The sequence below is a fragment of the Grampus griseus genome (assembly GCF_964374135.1).
Source record: "Grampus griseus genome assembly, chromosome: 9".
Lineage (NCBI taxonomy): Eukaryota > Metazoa > Chordata > Mammalia > Artiodactyla > Delphinidae > Grampus > Grampus griseus.
In genome coordinates this window covers 57,692,735-57,707,138 of record NC_139003.1, presented here as the reverse complement: position 1 = coordinate 57,707,138, position 14,404 = coordinate 57,692,735, and the positions used below count along the sequence as shown (strand labels likewise).

The 14,404-nt window shown below is 38.0% G+C and overlaps 1 protein-coding gene across 3 annotated transcripts in view; it reads left to right on the top strand.

Annotated features, from left to right (window-relative positions):
* Positions 1 to 14,404, top strand: part of SGCE (sarcoglycan epsilon) — a 67,481-nt gene that overhangs the window by 32,921 nt on the left and 20,156 nt on the right. For all 3 annotated transcript variants that reach the window (XM_082662384.1, XM_082662383.1, XM_082662385.1), the window contains 2 exons: positions 1,067 to 1,139; positions 5,476 to 5,674. In XM_082662384.1, the coding sequence (XP_082518510.1) occupies positions 1,067 to 1,139; positions 5,476 to 5,674 (272 nt within the window). The remainder of the gene's footprint in view (positions 1 to 1,066; positions 1,140 to 5,475; positions 5,675 to 14,404) is intronic.

The following is a 14,404-nucleotide window of genomic DNA, read 5'->3' as shown; positions in this document are numbered from 1 at the left end:
CTTTGTGGAATAAGACACGTTTCAGAATATGTATTTTGAAATATTGTTAAAGGTTTGGAATTTTTTATTCCAAACTTCTGATTTTCACTGTTCTCTCAAATAATATTTCTGATGAGTGTAATGTATTTTATTTAAAGCTCATATGTGATGCTATTAAAATCTTTGATACTTGTTTTTAAATATGCACGATATTTCTTTTCAGTTTGCGTCAGTTTTGTCTTTTTTGTCTCAGTGTCAACTACAGCTGCAGTTACTGCCAGAAGGCTAGTGCTGGGATGCTAAGACTTTTACACAATCATGTGGGGTTTTTTTGAGGTACTGCAGGCCTGTCTGAGTGATTTAATATCTGTTATAAAGTTAATTATTCCTTGATTTTTGAAGCCGTATCCTGTTGTTGGCCTTTGCTTTGTTTGTTGTTTGCAGTGGCTGTTTCTGAATTGACTTTGATGTAAGTTCATTGGCTCTGCAAACATTTACTAATATTTGACTCTGTGAAGGGATTGATTTGTAGTTTTGAGCATTTGCCATCATCTTCTTAGACTGTGATCCTTACTGCTCTACTCCCATTGTGAGATGTGATTTCCAAAGGGTTCGTGACATTTCTTGACTGGTTGGTGTGCAGTTTAGTACTGAATGCAAACAACACAGAGATGTGCTTGTTTTAAAGTGTACTTTCTGGTATGATCCTTAAGCTCCATTTAAAGCTTTAAGCTCCAATATATTGTTTTGGCTTTTTTGAAATTTTAGAACAGCTCTGGTAAGTAATTCGTAATGGTTAATCCATTTACTAATGATGCATCTGCATTGCTACTGGCACTTAACAGTCTTCTATAAAAGGGTTTTTCTGATTTTAACTTGTTTTAGCATGTTAAATATACCTAATTATCTATTTTCCCACAATATTGCTAAAAGCTCTGGATTCTTGTCCAGAGAAGGAATATTTTGTAAGTATATAAACAAATAATGAAAATGGAAAGAACGACAATTTGTTTTCATTTTGTCCTTAATGAATTTCGTTTTCCGAATAACATTTTACTTCTTTAATGAGACTTTCTTTTTCTAATAGATAACTGCCTACAATAGGCGTACCTTTGAGACTGCAAGGCATAATTTGATAATTAATATAATGTCAGCAGAAGGTAGGTATGGAAAAATATGTTGCTGATTGTTTCCTTATTTGCAAGAAGTATTTCATTTATATTTTATATGTATGTAAAACATAGTTAAGGATTTTAAAGGACCACATACCTACTATAACTAATGAAATAGTAAAATGTAGAAAACTAAGCAATATTTAATTCATTATAAAATATCATGATGTGTTTTGGTGCTGAAAACCTCAGGGTAGGGAACCAAATGTAGAGGCCACTTATTTTCTCCAGGCCTTGGTAAAATCATCTGTAAAGTGAGACTAAGAATACTATTTCTCTCATAAGTCTGAGGTAAGGATGCCATCATTTAAGTCTCAAAATGTGCTTGACATAGGGCTGATCATAGAATGCATGATTGGTATTATTTTACTTTCAAACCTATCATCGGTGGTAGTTTGGTTGTATATGATGATAAAGAGTTGTTGATGGACAGAAATAAACCATAATTTGGGTCACAGTCTCCTTTCTAAATAGCTAATCATGCATCTGTAATTGCTGGAGTCCAACAACAATTTATTGTTACACATGCTTGAATTGTAAGTGATGCCTAAGGATTTAGAAGGTTAGGGACACAGGAGAGATTCCAAGAATTACACTCTCAAATATTCTGATCCTGTTTTGGCATTCAATGGGAAAAATACATACCACTAAACATTTTGTGGTTAAAGTTTATAAATCATGGGATACTATACCAGATATCATTTATGAGGGTGACAGGAGAAGAACTGATATAGCATTTTTCCTCCCAAAACAGTAAAACAGTTGTGCATCCTGGATAGGAAAATTCTTACTTCTATTTACTAGTATGATTGAAAACAAATAAGCAAACACAACACATTTTATCAGAGCCTACTAATTTGGAATTCATAATAATTCAGTAAAGGCTGAGTTAAAAATTACCTTTACAGTATATGAAAGAAAGCAATTTCGATAGAATTGATAATGCAGTACATAATTGGGGAGAAGATTGCTGGAAGTTTTTGAAACCCTTAGCATGAGTTTTTTTCCCAGGCATTTTAGCTGTAATAATTGCAGGCAACAAATGTGCTAGTTTAAAATTTAAAATGACCTTCATATATGAAAAGAAAGTCCAAGTACCAGTTCCTTTGGCCTGGACAGAAGACTCTTTACCCACTTTTCTACTTCCCAAGGGCTTCTGGAAGGTATTCATGTTTGGATCAAGGAGATTTTTATTCTTGACTCCAATTGTAATTGGATACTTGCATCCAGTCCAAGCTGTCCTTGTAGAATTTGGAATACCTTTAATGAGCAGAATGGTTGCGAAGTTCCCTTTCTCCTTGGGAATCCAGCAGTTTAGTTATACTTCCATTGCAGTGGGCTTGGACCACTAACCTCACTATTATGCTCTCAGAGGGACTCAAAACCCTTTGTCAGGTATGGGAGCCCCTACAAACTGAAAGATAGCCTGGTCTACAGTTTTGAATCTCCTCCTTCTCAAGTCTGGTCTCAGTCCTGTCAATACAGAGTACACAGGCATCTGTCAATACAGAGTACATGGGTCCACACACATGTACTCAATACATAGTACACATGTGGGGACCCATGTTCAAGCAGATACTAATGTAAGACTGTTAGATGACTGAAGGATTGAAAGTTGGCATTAGGGGCTACTTATTTAAATCAGGGTTGAGGGAGCACGAGTACGTGGGTTTTGAAAGCCTCCTTTTACATAAGGGTCAGTGGCCCAAACTCTGAAAATCAGTGCACCAAATGGCAGGCATTTTTCCTTGCTTGTCTCGATGGAATGCATGTGGACACTAGGACGTACATCTTTGAGCATGGCCTGTACACATGCCGTTTCTCCCGGATAAGGTTAGGAAAGAAGTAACAAGGGTTGAATATCCAGATAACCATGCTCGGTGCAACTCCCTGCCCAGCAGTCTCCTGCTCTGGGAGACCTAATGGGAAATTAGTCATGTAGAATCGTACAGCATGGAGCTCAAGGAGAGTACATAGAGTGATTCTCTAAATTGGGTTTAGTGCCTCAGAGGCCTGCCACCAATCTGTTGGCTACTGTTCCCTTGGCCTCCGTGATATCCAAATATAGCAGGCACGGGATTTCCCCAAAGTTAGAAAGCTACTGTGACTCATCTCTGGGAGGCCTGGCAGCAGCACTTGGCCGGGTAGACGGCAGGCAGCTGCACAGCCTGGAGCCTCGGAGGGCGTGGCGGCCGCAAGTCTCAGAAAGGAGCCACGGAGGGTCACATGGATTAGGGAAAGCCAAGTAACAGTTCTCCAAGGAGTAGCACTGATAATGAGGAAAAAGTTTTGCACGCTTTTTTAGAAAAATTTCACTGAATGAAATTAATAGATGATAGACTTCTAGCATACCCCTTGGTATTATTTATAAATATTATTTATTGCCAAGAAACTGTTCTTCATGACATTTTTCTGCATGACTGTTTCTCAGTATGGGGAAAAATGTAGCATGATTAAGCTCCTGTTTATCTGTATAAAACAGGAAACGTATCAGTATAAAACAGGAAACTTATCTACATAAAAGAGAATAAACATAGCATATTTTAGAAGATTGCAGATGGGCTATACATCAAACAAATCTAACAAAATCATAAGCAGAATAAATTACAGGGTAGGGGATGAGTGAAGAGCCTTCTGTGATTAGGGCTTTGAAAGACTTAGTCTTTAGGGAGAGACACCACACTCCAGAAAACTCTCCTGAAAACTCGAAAGCCAGAATATCTCCTTGATTTCATCTCTGGCATTGAATGTCCTTTAATATTAAAGAGGCTTGATAATAAATGAAGTCATCAAGGTTTCAGTTATTTGTCGTATAATTTTAGTTTTTTGTTTATTAAATAAGAATGGAACAGTACATGAGATAAAAATAGTATAAGAAATAAGAACATATAGTACATGAGTTTTAATGAAATAAGTCAGAGGATATACATAATATAATTATTGTTGGGGACTTTAAATCCGTGTATAGTCCAGACGTATTTTTTTTCCTTTTAAGTAAAGTGCAGAGTCCAAGTAATTAACTTGTGCATATTATTGTAAGAATTGCTAAAGTTTACCATTTTCTCAGTTCTTACTCTATATTGGGAGCTCCATTGAGCACTTTATATATACAGTCTCTTTTAGCTTAGATGAAAATCATATGAGGTAAATTCAAATGATCGCAAGATCAGCTTCCCTTTCTGAACCTATGGAGAAAAATACAAGTACCTGCTTACCTTCTGCTTGTGAGTGTTAAATACGGTAATTCACCTCTTTCCCTTAGCTTGGCCTGCCTCGTAGTAAGTATTAAAAAAAAGTAGCCTTTATTCTTACAGAAATATTACTAAACAAAAAGAAAGCTATCCTTTGTCTTAACAGAACAACCAGAACACAGGAAATGATAGTTTGTAATTGAAGAGTAACATTTGAGAAGCTGAAATAAATTATATTTATTTAAAGTTTCTTATATTGAGAGTCTGAATGGGACATTGGGTTGGTTTAAAATATTCATTTTGGCATCTTTAGAGGGAAATTACTGATGAGACATTGGGGAGGGAAAAAGCGAACTCAATCTCTAACAATGTGAGGTATGGAATTTCATGAGAAATTTAAAATATTATTTCTCTAGAATATTTAATTATGGAGTGATCCAAAAAATGCAATAGCTATGATTTCAAAGTTCTTGTTGAAAATACAGTCAATATTTATTTTAGTAAAATGTGATGTTTTAGCATGCTCTAAAAAGATCAATAACACTGCAAATTAAAAATATGGTTTTCCATATCATATATAAGCAACCCACAAGCAAGTATAGATATTTTGCCATGTCTTCTCTATTTAGAAAGGATGGTGCTGTATTCAGCCTCCTCCTTTGTTCAAATGGGAAATAGCACTACCTAGGATTGTAACGATTAAATTAAACAATGTATTTGAAGATCTGTCAGCTTGAGAACACTACAAGTACAAAATACTTTTCTAAGTTCTGGAAATACTCCTTCTACCTGAGTACATTGACAGGACAAGGAGGCCGGCAGGTCGCTGGCAAGTTAGCGACAGATTTGAGATTTGACATTTTTTTCTTGTCCTTCTTATTTTTTTTCTCTAATTGTGAATTGCCCTGCTGTCCCTTAGATTTGACTGCATTGTAGATAAAGTTCTGGGTCTAATGTACGTCGTGTTTTTAGATATATCCTCTGTTATATAGAAAGCCTTTAAAGTCAGTAATAATATCGTTCCCGGAATCCAGGATTGTGACAGAAATCAACAAATCTCAAATGGTTCTTTTGTTTCCCTTTCAAAAGACTACTTCATTAAAGATATGCGTACCCTTTTTCACCAAAATTAGACTTCCCGTTACCGTATCAAGCAGAATTCTTCATTAAAAATATGAACGTAGAAGAAATGTTGGCCAGCGAGGTTCTCGGAGACTTTCTTGGGGCCGTGAAAAATGTGTGGCAGCCAGAGCGTCTGAACGCCATAAACATCACGTCAGCTCTAGACAGGGGCGGCAGGGTTCCGCTTCCCATCAATGACATGAAGGAGGGGTAAGCAGACTTACCTTAAGTATGGATTTTTAAATATGGTGATCTTATCAAACTTATTATAGATGGAAGATGGCCTATTGCATTTTTCTTTTTAATAAGAAATAGTTATTGTAAAGATATGAAAAAACTAGCAATTTTCTGTATTGACAAAGAGATTTTATATCTGATGTTCCAGGTCCTGTGAAATCTAATCATAGATCAGGATCCACATCATAAATTACAGCACTAAGTCTTTTGTACCTTCCATAGAGAAGCTGTTTATTTAGGGTCCTGAATTTCAAAGGAAGTTGATGCCCCAGTTATCAGCTGCAGAAGGATGTACAGACTGCTGTAACTTTATTCTAGGAAACTATTTCTTCGCCTTTAACATTCTTTCCACCATGTGGTGGTGATTGATGGCTGGGGTGGATTTGAAACCCATTCCTAAAGCCTGGCCTTGTCACTCACAAGCTGGGTGACACTGGGCAAACTGCTGCACTCCTCTGGGCTTCAACTTCCTCATCTGCTCCAATGGGGACTATACTCTCTCCCTCAGGGTTGTTGTAATGATTAAACGAGACAATGCATTTGAAAGGGACTTGTCTATTCTCAAGCCTTACAGATTCAGAGTATGACTTACCTTCTTGTAGAGGTTATGAAACACTCCTTATGCCTGGGTACATTGACAGATCGAATCTCAATGTCAGATGAAATTTTGCTGTTTAATTTCTGTTCCGTAAGTTGAGGCAGATCTGCCTTTTTAAAAACCAATCCTATAAATATGCGAGATATGGAATAAATCACATTTTATGTAGCATGTCCTTTTCCAACTCCTCCTTTATCCATATTCTTGGTAACATTTATACAGATGATATCTGGAATTAACTGGAATATCTGGGTTAATAAGAATCAAATTTAAGGGAAACTTTAAAGGAGAACTTTGTTGGAGATAAGGGAAAAGATCACAAATAGACATAGGTGAGGTATGAGCGAGTAGTCCGAAGGGGGATAAAGGATAAGCAATGAGCTGCAAAGTCCAAGTTACAAATTTCAGAATTAAATTGTACCTTGTATGGTACAATAATGGATTTTGAAGTCAGTCAAGCACACATAGAAGTGCTTGGAGGAAAATAGTTGCTTTATCGCTTGCCTATCATCTGCTGGTTGGCTTTCTCTATGAAAACATAATTCTGGAGCTTAAAATTTTACTTGAGAGGTACAACATGGATCTCTTTCCCAATTGAGTAATTGAAGGAGGACCATAGAAGGAGATGAACAGGGGTATCTCCCCTGAAGACATTCTCCAAATGTGGAATCTTTTCAACAGGTTTTTAAGGTAATGTGTTCCACAGTGATTGTTAAAACAATGACCAAAGATGTTGGAGGAAACAACATGAAAACCAGGTATTGGTAGAGTTTTCCATAGTTGTGCTTTCTTCTGAGCTCACCGCTTCTCTAACCAGTAGTGTAGACCCCACCCGTAGAGGCACTTTAAGAAACAACTAGGCTAAATTGAACTAACAGCTCTCTAAACCAAACTCTGACCTAAAACAGGGCTGCGCAACTATGTCTAGCCTGACAATTGCCAGTAGAGCTTTATGAAGAATATACCTAGGTTCCTGGCCTCTGATTCCCCCTAGAGATTCCGGATCTTTGAGTCTAGGGCTGGGCCTGAGCATGTGACTCTAAATTAAGAACAGAATTTTTTGTCCTACAAGTACTTGTTGGAGAATTCAGTCATTAGCTGACTGACCCCCCAACACCTGCTAGCGGGAGGCATGTGCTGTCAGTCCCGTGGCATTTATTTGGACCCTGTTGTCTCAGATCCTTTCCCAACTTGAAATGCTTTCCATGAGTTTTAATTTAATGTTAAGCTGCAACCTTTACAGAGTATTCATATAATAAGTCTTTTAAAATAGATTTTCTATAAATTATACCCAGTGCCAACTCTGTTACTCCAGTGTCCCTATATGTGCACCAGTGAAATAAGATCCTACTGGAGTATAATTGCAGGAGAAAAATTTGTCCCTGGGAATGATTTTGCATATTTTCTTTGGTTGTTACATAATGTCAAGGTAACAAAAATAGGGTTTTTTTTTTACGCTGTTGCCTTCAATTTAGAAATAAATCCAGTGCTTAACTCATCTCTTGTGCTTTCCTTTCTTTTTAATGATGTATATCATGATTCTTGATTCACTTACAAAACTTTTTGCCTCTGTACTTTGTTTTGAAAATAACATGGACTATAAATCTCTTTAAAAATGAAATATTGAGGGCTTCCCTGGTGGCGCAGTGGTTGAGAGTCTGCCTGCTGATGCAGGGGACACGGGTTCGTGCCCCGGTCCGGGAAGATCCCACATGCCGCAGAGCGGCTGGGCCCGTGAGCCATGGCCGCTGAGCCTGCGCATCCGGAGCCTGTGCTCCGCAACGGGAAAAGCCACAACAGTGAGAGGCCCGCGTACTGAAAAAAAAAAAAAAAAAAAAAAAATTGAAAAGATTGAAGGTGGGATCAGAGATGCAAAGGAATTGCATCCCTTTATTTTCTAAAATTTTATTTAAAAATATATTTAGAAGTGTTAATTAAACACCTAATAACCGTGTTCTGCTTAATATTTTGCATAAGTCTCAGTCTCTGATTAAAAAAAGAAAAAACTCCTCGAAAGTATTTCCTGTTACGCAAGGCAGCCACAATTTACTAACTGCAAACTTTTCCATGTTACTCAAACCAACAGCAGAAGACAAAGAGGAGCTCTCAGTAGTAGACCCTCAGAGTAAACCAACAGCCCTTCCACGGCCCAGAGTGCCCTTAAGTGTCAGTCGTCAAGAACCCCCTCTACAGCATCCCAGCTCCTCATCCTTCTTGATGTGCATTTTTTTCATCTCTGCCGACCTCACTGACAGCCTTTAAACTTCTTCTAAATCTAACAGAAAACAATTATAAAGATTTCCTTCAAAATGAGTAAGCTCCTGCAAAGGAACCCTAAACCTCCTGAAAAGATTCCCTTTCACTTTCCAGACCCATAACCTCAGGGCAACTGTGCTCTCTCTGGGTGTGGTCTCAGGGCTGCTTTGCTCTTGACACTGAGCCAGAGGCTAAGGACTCATGGATGCATTTAGCCTGGGATAAAGCTGGTGGAAAGAGGAGCAGGTTCATGTTTCATTCTGGGCATGGCAGAGCTGCCAACTCAGGGTGAGTGATGCGGTGTAAATGGTGGTTAGGAAGGGAATGACGGGGTGTGAGGATTAAAGAATATACTCACTTTTCATAAGAGATTGTCAAACCTACCACTGTTTCCTCTGGTTACCAAAGCCTGTGGATCTATCCTCAATCAACAACAGAGGATCCTAGTTTATTCTCTAGACAATCTCACAAAGTACTCCCTCTAATTAATTGTCTGTGTTTTGCCCTGTAAAGGGCACAGGGAGAAGTTACACTTGAAGAAGAGAATGTAAGTCAAAGGCTGCCAAAGACTGCTCTGATGTGAGGTCATGGTCCTAGGCCAGTCTGTAGTGCTCTGCTGAATCTGTCCCCATGTTTGGTGATTTACAAGATAGTCTTTAATTTTTTTTTTTTTTTTTTTTTTTGCTGTACGCGGGCCTCTCACTGTTGTGGCCTCTCCCGTTGCGGAGCACAGGCTCCGGACGCGCAGGCTCAGCGGCCATGGCTCACGGGCCCAGCCGCTCCGCGGCATGTGGGATCTTCCCGGACTGGGGCACGAACCCGTGTCCCCTGCATTGGTGGACGGACTCTCAACCACTGCACCACCAGGGAAGCCCAGTCTTTAATTCTTAAATAACGTGCCTCCTGTGTTTTTGATGCAACTATTCTTTCTTTTAGGGAATGATGGTGATATGAGATTGGAATTTTTTTAAAAAAGGCTTAATAAAGTAAAAATTGGAAGCCAATATTAGTCGATTTTTATAAGTATAAAAATAAATAAATTTTAAAAGTCAATGCAACTATATGTCTAAACTATATGTCTATAACTATATTTCTTTAATATCTGTTCTTCTAAGTTCTAGGCATAGATTCACTTTTTTTCTTTCATAGTTTAGCATTTATTAAGTATTTTTTATGGGAGAATAATGTATAAGTCTCTAGGGTACAGTGATTTTAAAGAATGCAGTCTATGCTCACATCTATTAGGGACCAGGCAAGTAATCAGATAATTAGAAAGCAGTGTTGTACCTATCACATTTGAGGTATTCACAGAGACGGCTCCTCTCCCACTTCTGGTCCATGTCAAAGTGTTCATAGAGGAGATGAAACCTGATCTGAGTTTAAAATATGAGTACAAATTAGCCAGCTCAAAAAATGAGAAAGTGAGAGTCTAGGCAGAGGAACAGCTTGGGCAAAATCCATTAGGTAGGAGGAAGCCTGGTCAATTTGGAAACCTACTTTGTGTGGAAATGGGGGACAGGGATCCAGAAATGATAATGACCAAAGAGGCAAAGACCAGACCATGTAAGGCCTTGTACACCTGGAAGAATTGTTTGGGTTTTTATCTTGAAGCACTAGGGACCTTTGAAGAAAATGGTTTATATTAAAATTCTCATTTTAGCAAGTAGGCCTGCTAAGCCCTAACCACATGCCTGAAAGAATAGACCAAACCTAAATGCCTCCTTTCTGCAAGCAGGAAAATCCTCCCACAAAAAACTCCAGAAAGGTCTGAGCCTTGTGTGCCAGTTCCCTCTTTTGTTAAGATAATTCATCCCTTCTCCAGTAAAGATGAGTAACAAGCAGTAGAACTAGAGTCCAGAAGTGACCTTGTTCTTTGTTTTATTTCTTATTCTGAATTAGATTCTTTATTTAGTTTTATTTCTTCTTTATTTTTCATCTTATTTTTTGATTGACTGATATGCACAGAACAAAGAAGTGAGGTGGAGCAGAGAGGCAGGAATCATGATGCATTTTCTTTCAAGAGCTCAAGAGTTCCCAGGCAACATAGCATATGTGGACACTTTCTTCTCTAAACTGTCCCTTGTCTCCTATATACATAAAATAAGGAATAAAATACATTCATTACTTGGACAATTAGGTAAAAAAATACAATCACTGGATCTGTTTATCTGGCTGTTGCTGACAAAAACCAGAGTTTTGACTTAATTTTTTTTTTTATAAATTTATTTTATTTATTTTTACTTTTGGCTGCGTTGGATCTTCTTTGCTGTGCGCAGCTTTCTCTAGTTGCGGCGAGCGGGGGCTCCTCTTCGTTGCGGTGCGTGGGCTTCTCATTGCTGTGGCTTCTCTTGGGAGCACGTGCTCTAGGCACGCAGGCTTCAGTAGTTGTGGCTTGCGGGCTCTGGAGCGCGGGCTCAGTAGTTGTGGCGCACGGGCTTAGTTGCTCCGTAGCATGTGGGATGGGATCTTCCCGGACCAGGGCTCAAACCCGTGTCCCCTGCACTGGCAGGCAGATGAATAACCACTGTGCCACCAGGGAAGCCCCTGACTTAAATTTTTTACCTGTAAGGTGGTTCTCCACAGTGTATGTGTGAAGGACTCAGTAAATGCTTTTTACCTCAAGGGAAATTGAGTTGTTCAAATTGGAAGAAAAAATCCTTCGTAAGGAACAAATTTTATTCAGAGTACCCAGTGCCTAAGATTGTGAGTCACCATGTTTTGTTAACATTGCTTGAGAGCCTTGAACTTGATAATATGCTCCCATCCCATCTGTTTACATATATTTGAAAGTTTGAAAACATATGGCTATGGTCATGAAGGTAAAGATCATCCTCCTTTCACTTCATAAAAATTTTAAATTTCTACCTATCAAAAGGCTAGCCTATCAAAATAGCTGCAAATCAAAAAAAGCTGCATGTCAAAGATCTGGGAAAACAGCAGATTAGGAAAGATGTATTTTAGCACGTATAGCATAGAATTGTAATTGTTATAATACATGGTCTCGTACAAAATTATTTTTTTAAAAAGCCAACATGTTGAAACTTACTGGCTCTATAAAAGAAGCAATAAATACAAGTTTTTTTGACATACAAGGCAAATCCAGTATCTGCTTCTCTTGAGTAGTGTGTTTGCATTTTATTTATTAACTTATTTATTTTTCCAGTGTTATAGTGATATAATTGACGATATAACGTTGGATAAGTTTAAGGTGTACAGCATCAAGATTTGATATAAGTATATATAGCAAAATGATCCCCACAATAACTTTAGTTAACATCCATCACCTCACATAGATACAATTTTTTTTTCTTGTGATGAGAACTTTTAAGAACTACTGTCTTAGCAACTTTCAAATATACAGTTGCTTCTGTTTGTAAACTGGTATCATTCATTCTGCAGATAGGCTCCCTGAGAACAGTGAGAGAGACTGGGTTCAAGGAGGACAATCAAGGGGCTGTTGGCTTCACTCCCTGTGGAAAGTGACAGTGACTAGAACTGGGGTGGTAGCAGTGGGATGGAACAAAGTGGACAGGTGTGTATGAGAGTTCTTTCAGGGTAAATGTCAGAGACTGATGATAGATTGAATATGTAGGGAAAAGGACAGGCGTCAAAGATGATGGTGCTTGAGCATCTGGCCATGCCAATCACCAAGAGAGAAGATGATGGAAGGAGCAACAGGTGGAGGTGGGGTGGGGTGATGATGAGCTCAGTTCGGAACATATTAAGTTTGTGAAGCTTCTGGATCATCCAAGTAGAGAAGAAAGTAGTTTGGCAGTATGTGTCAACTGTCATAAAAATGTTTCCACTTCTGGGCATCTCTTTTAAGATAGTAACATTAAAGAATATGCACAGAGATAGTCTTTACAATATTATTTATAACATCAAAAAATGAGAAGCAACTTACGTGTCCAACTCTGAAATAATTACTGAATAAATCGTGTACACTTAAAAATTATACTTCTATAAAAATATAATTACAAAGACTGTACAATATGGTAAATGCTTATGACGCATTAAGTGAAAAAGCAGGATACAAAATTATATTTTAGAGATTGATTGCAATTAGGCTAAAATATATGCACTTGAAAAGTATTCTGCAAGGTACATTGGAAAATGAAAATCGTGATCTTGGTAATAGAAGTTAATTGTTTTTATATCCCACGTTTTATGTAATGTTTTTATATTGCTTTTATAATTTGAGGAAAAAAATAAAACATTTCGAAGCACCCAAAACGTATGCTTATGCCTATTTATGTTATCTTGAAGTGAATTAATTTAAAATCTTACTAATTATAAATGCAAATCAATGTTATGTAAAAGCAAGAGAACTAACAGTTTTTAAAATATTTATTTCTGTATTTACAAATATATTTCACAGTTATCAAGGAAAAATATGGTCTTTGCTAAGCAGTTAATAAGGGGATAGAAATTGGCTTTATATGAAGTTTAAAAGTTAACAAATTGTTATAAATGGAATATATTTCTTTTTTTTAAATTTTTATTGTAGTGTAGTTGATTTACAATGTTGTGTTAGTTTCTGCTGTACAGCAAAGTGAATCAGTTATACATTGACATATATCCACTCTTTTTTAGATTCGTTTCCCACATAGGTCATTACAGAGTATTGAGAAGAGTTCCCTGCGCTATACAGTAGGCCCTTATTAGTTATCTATTTTTTATATACTAGTGTATATATGTCAATACCAATCTCCCAGTTTATCCCTTCCCCCCACCCCATCCCCTTTCCCCCTTGGTAACCATAAGCTTGTATTCTACATCTGTGACTCTTTTTCTGTTTTGTAAATAAATTCATTTGTACCATTTTTTTAGATTCCACATATAAATGATAGCATATGATATTTGTCTTTCTCTGTATGACTTACTTCACTCAGTATGACAATCTCTAGGTCCATCCATGTTGCTGCAAATAGCATTATTTTGTTCTTTTTTTTTTTGTGGTACGCAGGCGTCTCACTGTTGTGGCCTCTCCCGTTGCGGAGCACAGGCTCCGGACGCGCAGGCTCAGTGGCCATGGCTCACGGGCCTAACCGCTCCGCGGCATGTGGAATCTTCCTGGACCAGGGCACGAATCCTTGTCCCCTGCATCGGCAGGCGGACTCTCAACCACTTGCGCCACCACGGAAGCCCTATTTTGTTCTTTTTTATGGCTGAGTAATATTCCTGTAAATGGAATGTGTTTCTATTCACTAATCATCAAAATTCTTTACCAGTGGTTTTTTGTTTTGTTTTTTTTTTTTGCAGTACGCAGGCCTATCACTGTTGTGGCCTCTCCCATTGCGGAGCACAGGCTCCGGATGCGCAGGCTCAGCGGCCATGGCTCACGGGCCTAGCCGCTCCGCGGCATGTGGGATCCTCCCGGACCAGGGCACGAACCTGTGTCCCCTGCATCAGCAGGCAGACTTTCAACTCCTGCGCCACCAGGGAAGCCCCACCAGTGGTTTCTTATATCTACTTTTTCTGAACTTACAAATGTTTAACTTGATTTTAAATTTCAATCCATTATATACTATTTGTCTCCCAAAGACACCATAGTTTTTAAAAAGTCTTTCAAATTAAGTCCAAATATAAAATTCACATAAAGAGCAACCAAATGAATCTGTGTAATGGTACTCTGGGGCACAGTTGTCAATTACGGGTGTGACTTCATACTTACATACATTTGAATTTTTGTGCCATACTTTTATTTCATTTTTTTAAAAAAAGACAGCTTTTTTATTGAGATATACTTTACATACTATGCAATTCACCTATTTAAAGTATATATAACTCAGTGGATTTAGTTTATTGACAAAGTTGTACAGTCATTACCACAGTCAATTTTAGAGCAT